The sequence below is a fragment of the Erpetoichthys calabaricus genome, chromosome 2 (assembly GCF_900747795.2).
Source record: "Erpetoichthys calabaricus chromosome 2, fErpCal1.3, whole genome shotgun sequence".
Classification (NCBI taxonomy): Eukaryota; Metazoa; Chordata; class Cladistia; order Polypteriformes; family Polypteridae; genus Erpetoichthys; species Erpetoichthys calabaricus.
Window position 1 is genome coordinate 53,911,177 of NC_041395.2, and position 17,630 is coordinate 53,928,806.

Sequence of the window (17,630 nt, forward strand, 5' to 3'; positions counted from 1 at the left end):
TCATTAGACATTCCATGAAGAATTGATGATCCTTTTTATGAATGCGATGCTGGACAGAGCCAAGGGGAGGATTTGAATCCTCTTCCAGGTCAGCCACTTCTGGGTTATGGAGGAGAAAGGAGGAAATGAACACATTATGCTTTCATCTACTGTTACAGCCCTACCTGTGCTGCCTCTAGCTTGGTTTCCATATTTGCAGCAGAGTGATCAAAGTATAGATAACAATAGACACTTTTCATTCTGAATTCTGACACGTAAACCCAAAAAGTCAAGAAATGTGTCTGTCACATGTTAACAGATTTGTGTTTTCTCCCCATGACTTTTGAAGTCAAAGTTACACCAATAGAGTATAACTATACACATTTCTGTAATGTCAGCACATCAGTAACATATACAGTGTCACACCTAACATTCATCTACTTTCTGGATGGCCCATATTGCTGTAATTGTCTTTGTGTGACTGGTAAGCCCTAGTGAAGGAATCTTATGATGAATCTTGGATGAATAAGCTGTGTGCTTCCTCTTAGTTTCAGATATTACTTGTGGTCATTTAAGTTTTGGGTTTGCTGTTTTGCCCACCAAACCAAAAATTATACTCATTTTGTTGGAATTTGTAATACTGGGGACCAGTACATTATGCAGGTAGATTTTTTTTGTGCTTTCTTCCCTTTTCTCCTCTATTGAAAAACTGTACTTTCATCTATTTCATTTTTAATCTGGCATTTACCACCTGTTTGTAATGTGCTTGTAGCTGCGTTTTCCCAATATGTCTAGGGTTCTACGGCTGTAGCTTACTTCATAGAACAATTCAGGCAATAGTGTGACACATGGTCAAATAATTCCACAATCCAAGGTCTTTGTTTTAAAAGTTTTAGTAATATTCAAAAGCAAACAGTTCACACATAATTAAAGAAAAATTGATATTGCAAAGTTTAAGGCTTACTTATCTTATTTAATTTCTCTCAATATTTGGTCATACTTTCAAATGTTTATATGCTCATTAAAGTTTGTAGAAAGGTCAGGAGACAGTCAAAAAACTGTATGCTGATGTTCTATTTGTAAGCTAATCAAACAGTCCATGCTTCTAGGAGTGACACTGTTCCCAACCTGGCTTAACAAACACTCTACTTTAACAATTATAGCTAAGAAACTTAAATTGCAGGGGATAAAAGATTAGCACATAATCTAAGTAGCTATGAGAAACTGATGTTAGCAGACACTTATGTGACTTTTTTACATTAACCATAACTTTCTAAGATTGCCTCTTACAATGCTGGTTAAATAATAATGTGTTCCCAAGTGCCATCCACCCATCCTCTGACATTTGAAAGGCATAGAATATCCGTTAAACTTTCTTCACAGAGTGTAAGACATGTGACTCATTTGATTCTGTAAAAATTTGATGAACCGTGTATTGTTCCTCTTTTGTGCCCTATGATTGCTGGGACAGGCTCCAGCTGTCCTGCGACTCTGTCCTGGATAAATAGATTAGGAAGATTGATGGATAGATGGACAGATTATAACAGTCATCAATGTACCAAACTTTTCCAGTGCAACAGCCACACATGCCAGCATACGACAGAAATACAAAAATATCAGCCACCGTGGCTAGAGAACATTCCCTTTAGCTCAGCCAGTTAGGTGTGGAATGAATTTGACAGGTGGAGAATAAGATGTATCAGACAGCAACTACACCTTAGCACTGACCAGGGAAGCTTAGCCTCTCCAGGGTTCATAGCTAGTAGGAGTAGCCGTAGTGGTAGTATATGTGATAATGCTACTACTATTACATTTACTGTTCCAAGACTGAGTTTAAAATCGTGGTGTTCTAGTGTTGACTTGAGGAAGGAGCCATCAAAGGGAAGATGAAAATGCTAAACATCGATAAATTGAAAATATGAAGAGAGTTTCATTTCATCGTGATCTTTATGGAGAGTTTAAAAACTGTGGCTGGTTTTTAGCTATGTTAGCATTTAATGCATGGGCCCGCCGAGTTAGAATCCTTAAGGTTGTTACTAAATCAAATGTTTGTTTTTTTTTTAGGCTAAAATAAAAACAGATTTTTTCCTGAAAATCATTTTGTTAAACAAAAAAATAAATAGGTTGCAGACAGTCTTTTTTTTTTTTTTTTTTTTTAAATGTTGGGAAGACTAAATTCAAACTTGGGCAATAAGGGATTTCCTGAGAAGCACTCATACAATGACGTAAGATGGAAATAAAGGGGTAAAGTATACTGCAGTGGGTTTGTCTTAAAATATGTAACGGTAGCCTCATTACTCTAGACAAATTTATAAGGATATTATGACCTTCATAGTTTCAGATTAACATGATCAAAAGATTCTTAAATTATTCAAGTGTGAATTTTGCGTATGATGCAGTACAGACCTCACACTGTTCCATTCCATTCGGACTAGTGTGGTGCTGAGGTGTCACCCATTGCCCGGCTGCTAGGTGTGCCAATGAGTTTTATTAGTGCATGCTCCCAAACTCAACGTATAATACGTTGATTTATTCCATTATTAAGGTTTTGGCTAACGTTTTACAGCCAGATGCCCTTTCTGACACTAACCCACTCGATTTATCATGGGTTAGCACTGACACCAATTTGGGCTGATTTGCTTGCTTGTTGGAGACCATGTTTTTAAAAGGTTGATCAAGCACATTGACCCCACTTAGAAGTGGGACAAGATGATGATGAAGAAGATGGCTTAGAAAAAAAGGTCACAAACAAAATGAATAGGAAGATACACAATCAAGACCCTGTTCTCAAACTGCATTTGCAACATCCCAAGCTTGATCAGCCTCTATTACCTCAAGGTCATGTATTACTCTTTTGTGAGGTTGTTAGGTGAACCTAGTTGTACTGAAAGAAAGATATATGACTTCACATTAGAGATGGATATATTGTAGATAGGATTGCGGTTGAATTTTACTGAAGTCAGACTTGTGAATTGAATATAGAAACATGTCTGCTAATAATGCAGATCTGCTGTGGCTTAATGTTTCTGTCTAAACCCTTCCCCGCTCATTATTTTCACTCCACTTCCATGAGCAATGACCAGTTTCAAACTTAACTGTGCTTGGGGTCATAATGAGGTTTTTAAACATTAGTGTAAAACTTAACTACATATGCTGTGAGACGCTACCAGCTTTAAGGAAACTGGTAACACGAGACATGTAACACGTGCCTGAATGGATTAATGATGTAGTTGTTAAGAGGAGGTAAAAACTGGCCAGTCAGCACTAAAACATTTGCATTGTTCTAAGAGTGGTGCATGTCAATAGTTGTGTGTTAAGGATTTTATTGTTGTTACTAGGGGGCTTCGCTCGCCAACCCCCCCTCAGCCTGTGTTTCACCCTAGCCATTTCACGTCTCTGCTGCTCGCGTATGTGGATTTCACTTTCACCAAATGACAAATCTTTTAATTCTCGCAGATATGCCTCTTCATTGGGAAGAAACGCTACTTTTCCCTGATGGCAACACAAATTAAATGATTTACAAATCTCTGACTTAAAGTTTAAAGCCAAACAATATCTACATACTTCTGTCCTATCACCTATGTCCATATATTCAATCTCTTTTCGCTGTTCCGTTATTTCACTGAGTAATAATTTCTGTGTGTTAGCGCTAATGTGATCTTCACTATCGGTTTTTTGAGACTTTCGAATTTTAGTACTTTCATAATCTCTAACCTGTTCTGCATGTATATCGCGCCAACATTTTTGAACCTCTTTAGGACATTCTACTTTGTCTTCTACTCTTTGTCTTTTATTTCCGACCCCGCTTGGAGCTGAGAACGCAGGAACTGTGTCTGACAATAGCATTCACACGAATGAGAAGTGATCGGACCGTGGCCGTTGTTCTAACAACATCACATTAAAGTTCGATAAACTCTGAAAAGATTGATACCAAACATGTTAATGTAGGTTTTAAAATAAGCCTGATTTAAAGCGTGACATAAAAGCATCACATAAAATCTTTGCACAAAATCATTGCACTTTTAGGCTTAGGATTTTATATATAGAGAGTAAATATGAATAAATGAAGCATATTGTAAATGCTGTGTATTACAATAGCTACCATTTTATTGACATTTCTGCAGAATAAATTATGCTTAATGTTGAATATGCTAATACTTCAGTAAGAACAATTCAGATCTTTCCCTAAATAAGCAAACTATTACACAAATATGTAAGGCTACTTTACTGCATATGTTTTTGGGGTTTTTTTTTGCTTTCTATACAACTAGAAGATGTAAGGTGCTCAGTTTTTGAAATTATTAATCCATCCATCCATTTTTGAAACCTAATTCTATTGTAGGATATGCTCAGTCATACCAGGTTAATTCAGAGTTAGCAGTCAACCCAGCAAAATGTCCATTATCTGGTTAATAGTCCCATGTGAACACTGGCAGAACATGTGAACTCTACAAGGCCAGGAAGCATTTCGAGAAAGCAGTGGCCCCTCTGCACTCTCCCTAGGCCTCTATGAAAGATTTCATTTTTAAGTAATTCAGTTATTTATTCCAGCAAAGTTGAGAAATTCAGTTACTGAAAAAACAGCATTCCTGTGTTGTGTGATAATGTGTGATAATGTGTGAAACAAAGGCAGTGCCTTGGTAGTCAAAATTACAGGAGCTCATAAAATTTTATGAATCATAACTAATGACTTGGTGTATAGAAACTAACATTAATTATGAGGTTGGCTGCATATAAATCAACTTTTTCAAGCTTTTGCATTTACTTGCATTCCACAGAGGTTCCAAAGACAGACAAAAGCTTTGAGGAGCGACTGATATTCAAAGCATTTATCCTCAAGTTTGTGAACGCCTTCACACCTATCATTTATGTGGCTTTCTTCAAAGGAAGGTGGGTGTTCTGAGTGCATTCAATGCATAACTGCTTAATTGATTTGCAGAATGGATTGCATTGTAGTGTGCATACTTCACACCCATTTATACATTTTAAATCTGTAATTCATTCTGTCTTCCAAGTTTTTCAGTAGCAGGTTTGTACAATTTCATCTACTCACTTTAGGCATGTGCCAGTAAAACAGAATCATTAACAAGTTCTTCAAGTTTATCATTTATTTATTTATTTATTTTAATTCTCTCCTGAACAGGTTTGTTGGTCGTCCAGGGAAGTACGTCTACGCCTTTAAGTCCTTCCGAATGGAAGAGGTGAATTTTTACTCTTAAATGTATACAGCACTCATTTGGGACATAATTTGCTATTGCACTTCTCAGTTTAGATTCAGAGTGTTCCATAGTGTAAGGGATTGAAAAGTGAACTAATTCTTAACCCATATAATAGGACAATATATAGAATGTATTTTGATCATCACAATGAAGTTATTAAATGTAGATGTCTAGTATATTTGGTGACAGAAAATATTAGAATTAAAAGTTGCTTCACAATGTCTACTGTATACTTCCATGCTAATTCTGAATACTCAAGTGCATTCATTTGGTAATTTGTGAGTGTGAAGCAGAATGCTTAAAATATCGTGACTGATAGTAGATACAGTTACAGTGCAGGTCTACAGTGGTCTGTCCAGTACAGCTTACCTTCATATTTATTACCCTAAAGCAGAGGGAGGAGATTCGTTTTATGGTATTGCAGCGTTTTTCTCTGTCTTGAAGGATTAATCAGAGCCACTGCCGAAATGTGCAGAGTAGTAAAGTGAGCACAGACATATGCCAAAAAGTCCTTTACTTTATCCTGGTGATGTAGAAAACCTGAATATTGTGCCTAAATTCCAAAAGTATGCCAAGTTTGACTGCTATCACTGTCCTGCTCCACTGACAGACTGAGCAGATCGTTCCTCCCCCACACTATGCGACTCTTCAGTTCCACCCGGGGAGTAAACGTTAACATTATACAAAGATATTGACTGTCTGTATACCTGCATTGTTATCACTCTTTAATTTAATATTTTCTTTATCAGTATGCTGCTGCTGGAGTATGTGAATTTCCCCTTGGGATTAATAAAGTATCTTTATTCATTCTGTCTGTCTGTCTGTCTGTCTGTCTGTCTGTCTGTCTGTCTGTCTGTCTGTCTGTCTGTCTGTCTGTCTGTGTCTATCTATCTATCTACTTACCTTCTTGTTCAAAGTCAATTGCCTATGCCATTATCAATCAGTTCTGTATTATTACTAGGGTGGGTAACAGACGAGTCTCTCAGCTAATTGTGACTTACAGTATCTCTTGTCTATTTTAATTTTTTCCTTCTATTTTTTTGACAGTGTGCTCCTGGTGGCTGCCTTATGGAACTCTGTATTCAACTCAGTATCATCATGCTGGGAAAACAGCTCATCCAGAACAACCTGTTTGAGATCGGCATCCCGTAAGTAGTCTTACCATGAAACCCTCTGAAATGGCCATCTTAAATCAGTGCCACAGTTTGGACAAACTTTCATTCAGTAACTATGGACCTGCAAGTAGAACCTTTTAGAGTGGCACTTAAAGCTTACCCTGTCTTTAGTGGACTACAAAGTGAGCATTTCTTCTGCACTCTCCTGATTTTAATTGATACAGCATTGTACAATCAAGTAGTGGCTACACTTCGTTTCATATAAATTGTTTTAGTAAAATCCTTATAAATGGTTGTTAAAATTGAATGTGCCATAATAAAGATCATGAGGAGCCAAACCTTAAAACTGGATTAAGTCAGTATAGTTCAAAAGTGTATGGGCAAATACAATAATATTTGTCATGTATTATCATTTTCAGCAAACTGAAGAAATTGATTAGGTACATCAAGTCAAAGCGACAGTCAGCACAGGAGGAGGAGGAACGGGAAAAGAAACTCCAGCGTTACGAGACCGACTATGATTTGGAGCCATTTGTAGGCCTTACTCCAGAGTACATGGAAATGAGTAAGTCAACTGAACTTACTAACTTAGTCATTAACATCTGCGTCTTCCTTTGAGTTTGGTGTTACTGTGGTTGTTTAATTCTGTTCTTTACAGACAAGTTCCCATGCTTTAACAAATGCACGTCTTATTGCAGCCATTATTCAAAAAGACAATAATAGTTTTGTGTTCTGTGTGGCGATTGGGTTCCGTTGATTGGTATATACAAGTGAAAAGGTGTTTTCTAACAATATTGTTGTAAAAATAATATATACAACCCTTTTCCCAAGAAAAGCTTTTCTTCATTTAACTGTTATCACTGTATAATATCTGTTTATCATGTTTGTTAGGCTTCTTGCAGGCAATATCGAATGGTATAACTATCAGCTTATGTAGTTCTTGTTTGCTAAATATAAATGAGGGAAAAAAAAAAGACTTGCCTTCTAAAATTGATTTAACACATACATTGTGATTTGTTTGCTGCCCAAGTGTAATTAATAACTGTTCCTGGGTATTCTTGTAACCTTCATCAGCCCTCATTAGAAATATTGTACAAACATATGAATTTACTGAAGAGGTCAATTCACACCCCAGCAGAAACAGTCATCTATTAATCTCTCATCTAATAATATTCCCCTTCTGCGTAGTCTCCTATTAATGTGATATTGGCTTATAGTGAGAATAATAACCGGAGGTGTTTTGAATTTTAGCTTGACTTTTATCACATTTATTGGTGAAATGTAAAATTTTATGGATTGCCTGTGTTTCCCTGGAATTTACACAAACGTATTCTGACATGCTTTTATTTATTAGATGATCCGTATTTACCTTTTAATTAAAAAAGGGATACAGTTAATTGCATGTAAAACGGGTAAAAATAAAAGGTTTTGTAGCCTTAACAGGAGAACTATTTTATGTTATATATATTGAACATCATTCTCAGATACTAAACAAATCCAGAAGTATTGTTCAGTTGTAAACTTATTTTAACATTTGGAGTACACTTACTCAGTGGCAGAGTGGGGGGGCACATCTGTCATGTAGATATTGGTTTAACTGCCAATTAGATATTGTCCATGTAGTATTCTCACTATATCCACAAGATTTTTAGAGCTATGGTGTTTACTGCTCACATGGATCTCTAAATAAGAGTTAAGACTAAGCAAGAGGATATGCGCGAATGTGGACACGAATAGAGCATCTACAGATGGTTCTTGCCTTGTTCGTATTGCTTTCAGTAGAGATCCCTGATTCTGTAGTGGGGAGAAAATGATGAACACTGGACAGTGAGGTTAAATAAAGATTCTTCATTGAGACAGTGGTGGAAACAAAGCCAGCACACTTGTCCTGTACATGGCCTACACCTTGGCCAACAGGTCAGCAGGTCGCCATCTAGGCCTATAGCTGAATTTGAGGATTTTGTGCTTTGGTTGTTGGAGTTACTGGTACACATAAGAATTCTGAGGATGTTAAGCTGCTTGAAAGCATGGTAAATAATGCCAACTTTGTACAGAGCCTTTATATACAAGCCACGTGCTCCTACTGTGACTGAGAGCATGGGTCAGTCCAATTAAGAGCCTTTGGAGATCTGACATGATAAATAAGCATAATAACATATGAACCCCGGTCCTGACCGCTGTGCCTGTAGATTCATATTTTGCAATTGAACTTATGGTCTAGGAATTCAAAAAATTGAAGGATCATATCAGCTTTTCATTGTTCACTCCACCTGGCTGGTGTTCTTACTAATCTAAAGTATATAAAGCCCATGAAGTTTAACAACTTTCCCATTTGAAAGAGTTCATCCAGCATTCTTCTTTGACTTTTTATGTCTTCACATAAGAGTTAACATATTTAAACATTCTACTAATAGTACAGCTACAGTAGCATACCTAACAGATGGCCTGTCAGATAATAAATCTCAAAGGATCACTTTGACAAATACAGTAGCCTTCTTGAGGAATGCACTGGGTGTGCTATTAATGGGACAGTAACTGCTAACATTTTACTATAGTATATCTATAGTTTAAAAGCTTTTATCTTTCAGATATCATGTTAATTTTGTGCTCTTTTGCTAAACACATGTAATGCAAGCTGCCTTGTATGATATTGAAATTTTTTAATACAAATATTATTTATAATCATCAAAATTCCACTGTGCCTGTCTTCAGCCTTGCCAGTCATACAGACTCACCCAAAATTTGGTTTAGAGTCCATAGTCGTCCATCCCTGGGAGAAATGAAAACTGCACTCACTAGATGTTCTAAGTTTTGCTTAGATAGGCATCTTTGATAATTTATAAATTGCTGGCTATTAAAACTACAGTACTAGGAAAGACATGATTACTATTATTATACGTGGTATACATGATCAGAAATACATCTCAGTGATGCATACTGAACCAGCAATAATCAGTTTTTGGTTTGCTTGTATATGGTCTGGCATGAATAGGAAGAGACGTACTTTAGGATGTGTGTTTGTGGAATTGCATGCCATTCAGCCTCTGTAAATGCTCAAATTTCATCCATGGTATCCACTAGTGGACTCTGTCATGTCCATCATCGTCGGGTCATGTCCCAGACATGCTCAATAGGGGGAAATCCTAAGAATGTGCATGTCGGGGAAGAAGTGGCATAAGGTTGTCATTCAGGAACTATAGGATGTTTCTTGCCGCATGTGATTGAACTTGTTCTGATTAGAATATGACACCAGGGAAACTCTGCAGATAGGATACCACCTCCGCCTCCATCACATCCATGGTGTACTGTATTGCTGGCTGGTCATGGTACCAGCAGTGTGTTTCAGGTGGGAACCCAATGGCACCCCACATAATAACACCTGTTGCTAAGCCCATGTGGCTGTATAAAAATACATGTCTCAAGAGGCATTTCACCATGATGCATCTATACAGAGGTCCATCCATCCATCATGGTGCAGTGAATTGAACCAAGTCTTGTCCAAAAACACAGTGCAATGCCAGTCATCCTGCAGAAATTGAATCCACTTTGTATTGCTGTATATAACACACACAACTGTCATTTAATTTTCCAATAGTAAAAAGGAAAACTGCCAAAACACAAATTATTAGAATGACAGAGTAGCTGTGTGGCATATTAAAGGTGACATGGTGTCTGGCATTAAATGAGGCTGTCTGTTGTAAGGCTGAGAATCCTACTACACTGATATGAAACTGTGATAATGAATACAACAAAAACATTAAGGCCTGCTTTTGCAAAAATTGTGATTTCCCAACTTTTGTGTGTCAAAGAGCTTGAGAGAATAAATGATTAGCGATATGTTATGTAGCTTCAGCAACAACAACATCATTTATTTATATTGCACATTTTCATACAAATGATGTAGCTCAAAGTGCTTTACAGGATGAAGAAAGAGAAAAAAGAAAAAATATAAAAATATAAAATTAGGCAATGCTAAGTAAAATAGAATACAAGTAAGATCCGATGGCCGGGGGGGGGGGGCAGAAAAAACAAAAATAAAAACTCCAGAGGGCTGGAGGAAAAAAAAAAAAAATCTGCGGGGGTTCTGAGGCCGCAAGACCACCCAGCCACATTAAGGCATTCTACCGAACAGAAATGACCTCACAATCAGTCCTCATGGTATTCAGGCTTCACGTGGAAGTACTTGATGATGACAGTCATGTGGACTTCTGGCCTTCAATCCATCAATGTAGGGCCTGCACGGTGCTTCGATCAGGTGGTGGTGGCGCAGATCGCAACCTCAGAAAACTGGAAAAATATCAGCAGAGGAAGTAGGAGTTAGTACGGATTTTGGAGCCACCAGGAATGATAATGAAAATTAAATGCATAGACAGAATATCAGGATTAAACTAAAATGAAGCCATAAGAAAGCCTTGTTAATATAATGAGTTTTTAGCAGTTTTTTTAAAGTGCTCCACCGTATTAGCCTGGCAAATTTCTTTCGGTAAGCTATTCCAGATTTTAGGTACATAACAGCAGAAGGCCGCCTCACCACTTTTTTAAGTTTAGCTCTTGGAATTCTAAGCAGACACTCATGTGAAGATCTAAGATTACGATTTGGAGTGTAAGGTGACAGGCATTCTGAGATAGAGGATAGAATGAGATTATTTAAGGCTTTGTAAACCATAAGCAGTATCCATCCATCCATTATCCAACCTGCTATATCCTAACTACAGGGTCACGGGGGTCTGCTGGAGCCAATCCCAGCCAACACAGGGCACAAGGCAGGAAACAAACCCCGGGCAGGTCTCCAGCCCACTGCAGGGCACACACACACCAAGCACACACTAGGGACAATTTAGAATCGCCAATGCACCTAACCTGCATGTCTTTGGACTGTGGGAGGAAACCAGAGCGCCCGGAGGAAACCCATGCAAACATGGGGAGAACATGCAAACTCCACGCCGGGAGGACCTAGGAAGCGAACCCAGGTCTCCTGTGAGGCAGCAGTGCTACTCACTGCGCCACCATGCTTCCCATAAGCAGTATTTTAAAGTCAATTCTAAATGGCACAGGTAACCAGTGTAGTGACATCAAAACTGGAGAGATGTGCTCAGATTTTCTTTTCCTAGTTAAGGTTCTGGCAGCTGCATTCTGCACTCGTTGCAATCGATTGATGTCTTTTTTGGGTAGTCCTGAGAGGAGTGCATTACAGTAATCTAGTCGACTAAACACAAAAGCGTGAACTAATTTCTCAGCAGCTTGCAATGTTATAAGAGGTCTAACGTTTGCTATATTTCTTAAGTGGAACAAATGCTGTCCTAGTAATCTGATTAATATGTGATTTTCAGTAGATTTTGTTCGGTGATTGTTGTTTGAAATTGTTTCAAATAGTTCTTATTCTGTATACATGTGGGTTAGTGGTTTATTGATATGAAAATCTCATTGGGCAGCAGTAAGTCCTTAATTGGTCACCTTTTGTTTGTAGCTCAGGTTTACAGATCAGTGTATTTGTGGCCAGGTCCCCTTCTTAATATTCTGCTAATCTTTTTCTGGCTTTCTTCCATCTTTCAGTGCCAAATGAAAAAAGCCAGAATCTTAAGAGATTCACAATCGATTTTTTTTTTTTTATATACAGGTAAGGGTTCACATGCTGCCACAAGTAGACACCTTGTATCTCTGCCTCATGTGTTGGCCAAGAAGATGCATGTGCCATTTAGAGGATCTGTCCACATATATTAGTAATCCTTGCTAATGCAGTCTGATTAACACTTCTGGCTGAAATGCCTACTGCACCTCAAAAGAGGTGTTTGCTCTGCTAATAATTGTAGAGGAAAACATCGGGTGACCGGCTGGGTTAGATTTTCTCATAACTTCTGTCAAACTGTCAGTGGCTGATTTCTTATTGAAAGTGAAACGTGACTTGCTAAAAATGATGAAATTAGAGTGATCTGTGGCTCATGTGTTATGGTGATCCTGCGCTGGACTGATTAGACATGATAGGCATCCTAGGTCAAAGGGTGACTGCCACATCTTATGTGCATTGTCCCTTCCACAATCCAAAGAAGCTGCGAAGGGGGTGTGAATGTTTTTGGCTCCATTTGTGTTCTTAATGTGATAGATTGTCACTCACTTAAAAGCAGTCTACCTATAACTTGGAATTTTGTGGAAATGGGTCAATTTATTTTGATCATTTTCAAAAAAGTAATATTTGCAGAAATGTTAACAGACACCCTTCTAATGATGTCCTGTTTACGCATTATAGTGTGTGTAACAAAAACACTGCTAATTTTGTGAACCTGTTTTTCTAGTGCCTGTCCAGACAGGATACGAGTCTATCATGGGTCAGCTACCCTAGCATGCATGCATTTTAGAATGTGAGAAAGAACATACGGAGCCTGAGAGGACACACTGACTCGATGTATCCCTGTCTGGTCACAGACTCTAACTGGAGCTGCATTACAAAATACTGTACTGTGCTGTGGAAAAATATGGGTCAAATAAAGAAACAGCTTAACTGAGCCAGCCTGGATTTGGTCACTTGTTTAAGGCTGTTGGGTGCTCTACCATAACAATGCGTCAACAGCTGCTGACCCATGGATCTGTGAGGAAAACCCTTGTAAGTTATGATAGGTGGCAAGAAGGTGTTTATTAAATTGTTGATTTTGAGAATTCTTGTATAGTTTAGTTTTGTCAGTTTAGTTTATATTATACTGTAAATTAAGTTAAAGGCTTAGTGTACTTTAAACATACTACAAAATGTCATATTTTTCTTCATTTGCTATAGTGGTTGCAGAGCCAGACCTGCAGGAGTGTTGGATATCCCAAGTTAACACTGGTAGTATTTTAAAAAAGTGAAGTGTCGTTAGAGTGATGAATGTCTAAATGCCTTCCCAAGGGTTGACGACTTCCTGGAATGTTTTCATTTTTATATTTTATTTTCTTGTTTTCCACTGTCCCTTATAAAGATGTTGTTTTGAGATTTGTCCTCGCATGGAAGGTGAAATGAGACTCCCTCTTGCAATTCTTGCACTTGCACATACACAATATTTTTGTCACCAATTAATAGCAAATCTTTAGATAAAAATTGAGCACTGCAGGTATAATCTATAAAGTAGACCTCAGCAACATCATCAACTGGCATTTAGTAATGGTAGCATTGGGCCTTGTCCTGTTAGCCATCAAGTGGGAGCAAAGGAAATAATAATCATCCATTGTCAAACCTCGCGTTTCAGTTCTCCCGTGGATAAGTCAGGCTTGATTTTACCGTATAATTTCTGGTGTTTTATAATGTCGGTCATATGCGAACTCACGCTATTGGTCCAAGAGATTGATATGCTAATGTCCACCTGAGAGAGTAACCACAGAGAATACTGACATTTTTTAATGTATTGTGCCTACGTGACCACACAGTAATACATGAACTATTCCGAAGCGACGTTTGCACTGTTTTGTGTTTTTTGTATCTCATAACGTCATTCATCTTTATCGTTAGAGCATTCCTTATCTACGATGGAGCGTTCGATCAGAAGAAAATATGAAGCTGGTTTTAAATGAAAAGTCATTGAAGTGGTGAAAGAAATTAGTAACTGTGCTGCTTCAACAAAATTCGATGTGTCTGAGAAACTGGTGCGAGATTGGAGGAAACAAGAAGGTGTTAAAAAAAAAAAAAAAAAAATTGTTGCATTTTTGAACGGGGGTATAAGTCAGGGTCTGATTTTATGATCGATTTTTTTGGGTTTCAAGACCCGACTTATACAAGAGTACATACAGTAATCTGTTTCACAACTCATACACGTACAAAATTCCAATTAGGTGTTGTCAATGAATCTAATATGCATGTCTAAAGTCCTATTTGGACAGTATTAGTTGAACACCAGAATGTGGGGTAAAGTAATTATTACTGGAGGACCAAATCGCTCATGTCAGTTACTTTTCATGGCTTGGGCGTTAATGTAGTTGTAAAAATGATAGAGAATTTTACCTTCTGTAAAAAGTCGGTGAAAGATAACCTCAGGTTAAATTTGTCCCATGTGAATGGACATGTCAGTAAAATTCCATCATTTGAGTGATTTCAATGGGACTAAAGTTACAGAGGTCCACCGGTAACAATTTCTTTAACCAGTGCTCGAAGTGGAAAAGAACCGTCGGTGTACTACTTGTAGTGCACACTGAAATGCTGGGGGTTTTAGATCCCTTCAGAGGTCTGTCTGCATGCTGATAGGCACAATTTATATAGAGAAACAAGTGGGAGTGTAGCCATCCCCCTTGAAGTTGTGTATGGATATATTGTTATTACAAATAAGGGTTGCTAATCTGGTCAAAACTGATGGTGTGCATACATTTCCCTTATGGGAATGGGAAATACTGGTACACTGTAAAACACTGCTGGTAATTCACAAACTGTAACACCACCTTCTGGTGTAAAAGCTAATCCCGAATAAAGTTTAAAAATTACAGAGGTCCTCTGCTAATTATTACTTTACCCCACATCTTTGTGTAAAATGTATCCCATCCAAATAAGGCGTTAGAGATGTGGAAGCAAAAACAGATCACACTGAAGAATGAAACTGCAGAGACACAAGGAGGACTCGTACAGTAGATAGCCACACCATGACCCGGTTGAGTACTCTACAATTCTGAGGCACTAGTGCCTACCATTCTGACACTGTGTTGTTATAATTAAATACTGTATATTCAAAAATGTTACAACCAATAATCAGTGATTCAGTTTGTATGAAACCAGCAGAACCCTTTTTCTTTTTTTCCTCTTTTTTTTTTATAGCTGATACCGATCACCGATTTCACGTCACTGGAATTACCTGATTCCGATACCAGTTTGTTTCCTCTATCATTTTTATTTTTTTAAATAGTAAGATCCTGAATAATCATCCATGTAGAAAACATATATTAAAGTGGTATTTTTATAATTTAAACTAAACAAACAGGTGTTACCTGTTCATTTTTGTCAACAAAATTAATTTCTGCAGGCTTATTGTTCAATGATCATAAAGGATACTAAAATAAATTCCCTTAAAAATACTTTTTTAAACTAACAAAACATGTATCTATAATACACATGCTATTAAAAAAAATAAAAATTCTTGTCAAATTTAGAAAACACAATTCTAATAAAATGTTTATTAAAAAGACACAAGGCTAAAATGCTTAGCAAGCTGAGATGTAAAACAGACTCATTTGGCTCTTATGCCAAAAACCTTTTGTTTTTCAAAGCAGCAAGACCAAATTCTTCTTTATCTGTTCTTTCTCTAATTAAATAAGTTGAGCTGCTGTAAATATAAGCTTGCTCACCATCCACACTCAGACAAGGAGTGTCCGCTCTACTTACAGGACAAAATGGAAAGGTCTGAACCCATTCTCTTTTAATTTCTGCCAAAGGCACTTCTTTCTTTTCCTACATTTTGCTGTTCTTCTCCATGCAACTCCTCAGATTTCCTGGTTCTCTCGATCCCTGTTCAGCAACAAAATGATACATGCGATTCCTCAAGTACAATAATACCTCACTTAAAGGAGCACAACTACTAAATTACTGTATTAGCAGGTTCAGAGAAAATCTTTTTTGGATATCGGCTAATTTACAGATCACCAATCAAGTCATTCAGGGTGAAAATTGGCAGATCTCGATCAATCTGAGCATCACTAATTCTGTATAATAGTTTGTGTTGCTGCCTCAGAATTTAAATTTTGCCCTGGTCACTATCTGTGTTGTGGTTACACATTCTTTCAGTGCCTCACAAGCCTTTTCCGCAGGTGATGCATATCTCCTTCGGTATCCCAAAAAAATATTCAGGTTAGGTTGATTGGTGTGTGCATATGCACTCTGTCTGGTTACGTGGGATGTGCTCGTGACTGTGCTTTGTGATGAATGAGCATCCTACCTTATACTCAGCACTGCTTCACCAACCCCAGAACTGGACAAAAACAACTCCAGAAAATATGTGGATGATGTGTGTGTGTGTGTGTTTTCAAACAGCCAAATCAAATAGGCCCCAATTTGCCTTGTTTACATAAACCTGAGCTGCTGAAAAGAAATGCATTCTGGTGCACCTAATAAATTGAATTGGCATATCATTGTCCATTCTGCTCTGTAGGTTGGCACAGGTCAAAACCTTGTGTATGGTCCATAAATGGTCCACTGGGTACTTTTCAAAATTATTCCTATCTGTTTCTGACACAATGTGTATTATGTACAATATATGTCATCATAGGTATTAAATTGTCAGCTGTGGACTTTGTCAGCATTCCCAGGCCTGAGTCTTGTCAAGAGCAGGCTATGATCAATCACTTCTTTGTCTTACACAGGGTGGTATTTCTGAATACAGTATTGCGATGTATTCAGCATAAAACACCAATTCACAATGTCATTATCAGCCAAAAAAAGGCAAGGGTCAGAATTGGCAAATTAAGTTATTCAATAAGGTAAATAAAGATTTGTTACTGTCCACTACGGACTCTACCAGTGTGAGAGAATTGGTCTATTTCAAATTTTTTTACATTTTTGATAATGGTTTCAGAAGAAAAACAGATGATTTATTTCTTGGGCTATCTCAAATATGGACACAAACTGCTGAGTGTTTTGATTTTGCTCTTCGATATATTCCATTTCATGTAGCCTGCCTTGTGATGTGTAACACTGCCTGCCACAGACATTGTGGGACATTTTTAGTTTTGGTATTCGGTTTCTGACAGACAGCACCATACATTGTAACATCTGTTTTTGTCTGTTCATGGTCTGTTCAGTAAGACGGATCCAAGATCAGTATTATAAGTCAAAGACACAGAGTCGTTCTTTGGTGTGTTGCCACTGGACAGTCAGACATGATCAGCTTCCTACACAGTGTTGACTTTCTGTCCAGCAGATATTTGAGATGGTTACCAGCATTATGAAGGGAACACGTGTTGCTAAACTTATGGTATACGTTTAACGACTATCGTTGTATGTTGTCTTTTTGTGTGTTTGCAGTATAATTGAACTTTGCTGTGTATTCTAAGATTATTATTATTAAGACATTATGCACACTTTTTTGTATTCATTGTCCTCAGAATGTTTGAAAACATTATATTATATTATTAGTATTACAGGAGTGCAATTACAGTGGGCTGGCACCCTGCCTGGGGTTTGTTTCTGCCTTGCGCTCTGTGCTGGCTGGGATTGGCTCCAGCAGACCCGTGTGACCCTGTGTTAGGATATAGCGGGTTGGAAAATGACTGACTGACTGACATGAGTGCAATACCGGGACCTTCGCTCAGTGTTCTTAGTTTCCTTCATCATTCTGAAGACATGCATGCCAATATAATTAGCAATGGTAAATTGGCC

General features: G+C 37.7%; 1 protein-coding gene across 41 annotated transcripts in view; it reads left to right on the forward strand.

The window, feature by feature from the left end:
• ano1a (anoctamin 1, calcium activated chloride channel a) overlaps positions 1-17,630 on the forward strand; it is a 380,680-nt gene that overhangs the window by 323,259 nt on the left and 39,791 nt on the right. For 33 of the 41 annotated variants that reach the window (XM_051923706.1, XM_051923685.1, XM_051923670.1 and 30 more), the window contains 4 exons: positions 4,758-4,869; positions 5,123-5,180; positions 6,246-6,346; positions 6,733-6,878. In XM_051923706.1, coding sequence (XP_051779666.1) covers positions 4,758-4,869; positions 5,123-5,180; positions 6,246-6,346; positions 6,733-6,878 — 417 coding nt within the window. The remainder of the gene's footprint in view (positions 1-4,757; positions 4,870-5,122; positions 5,181-6,245; positions 6,347-6,732; positions 6,879-17,630) is intronic. The other 8 variants (XM_051923669.1, XM_051923693.1, XM_051923698.1 and 5 more) reach the window with 3 other exon arrangements.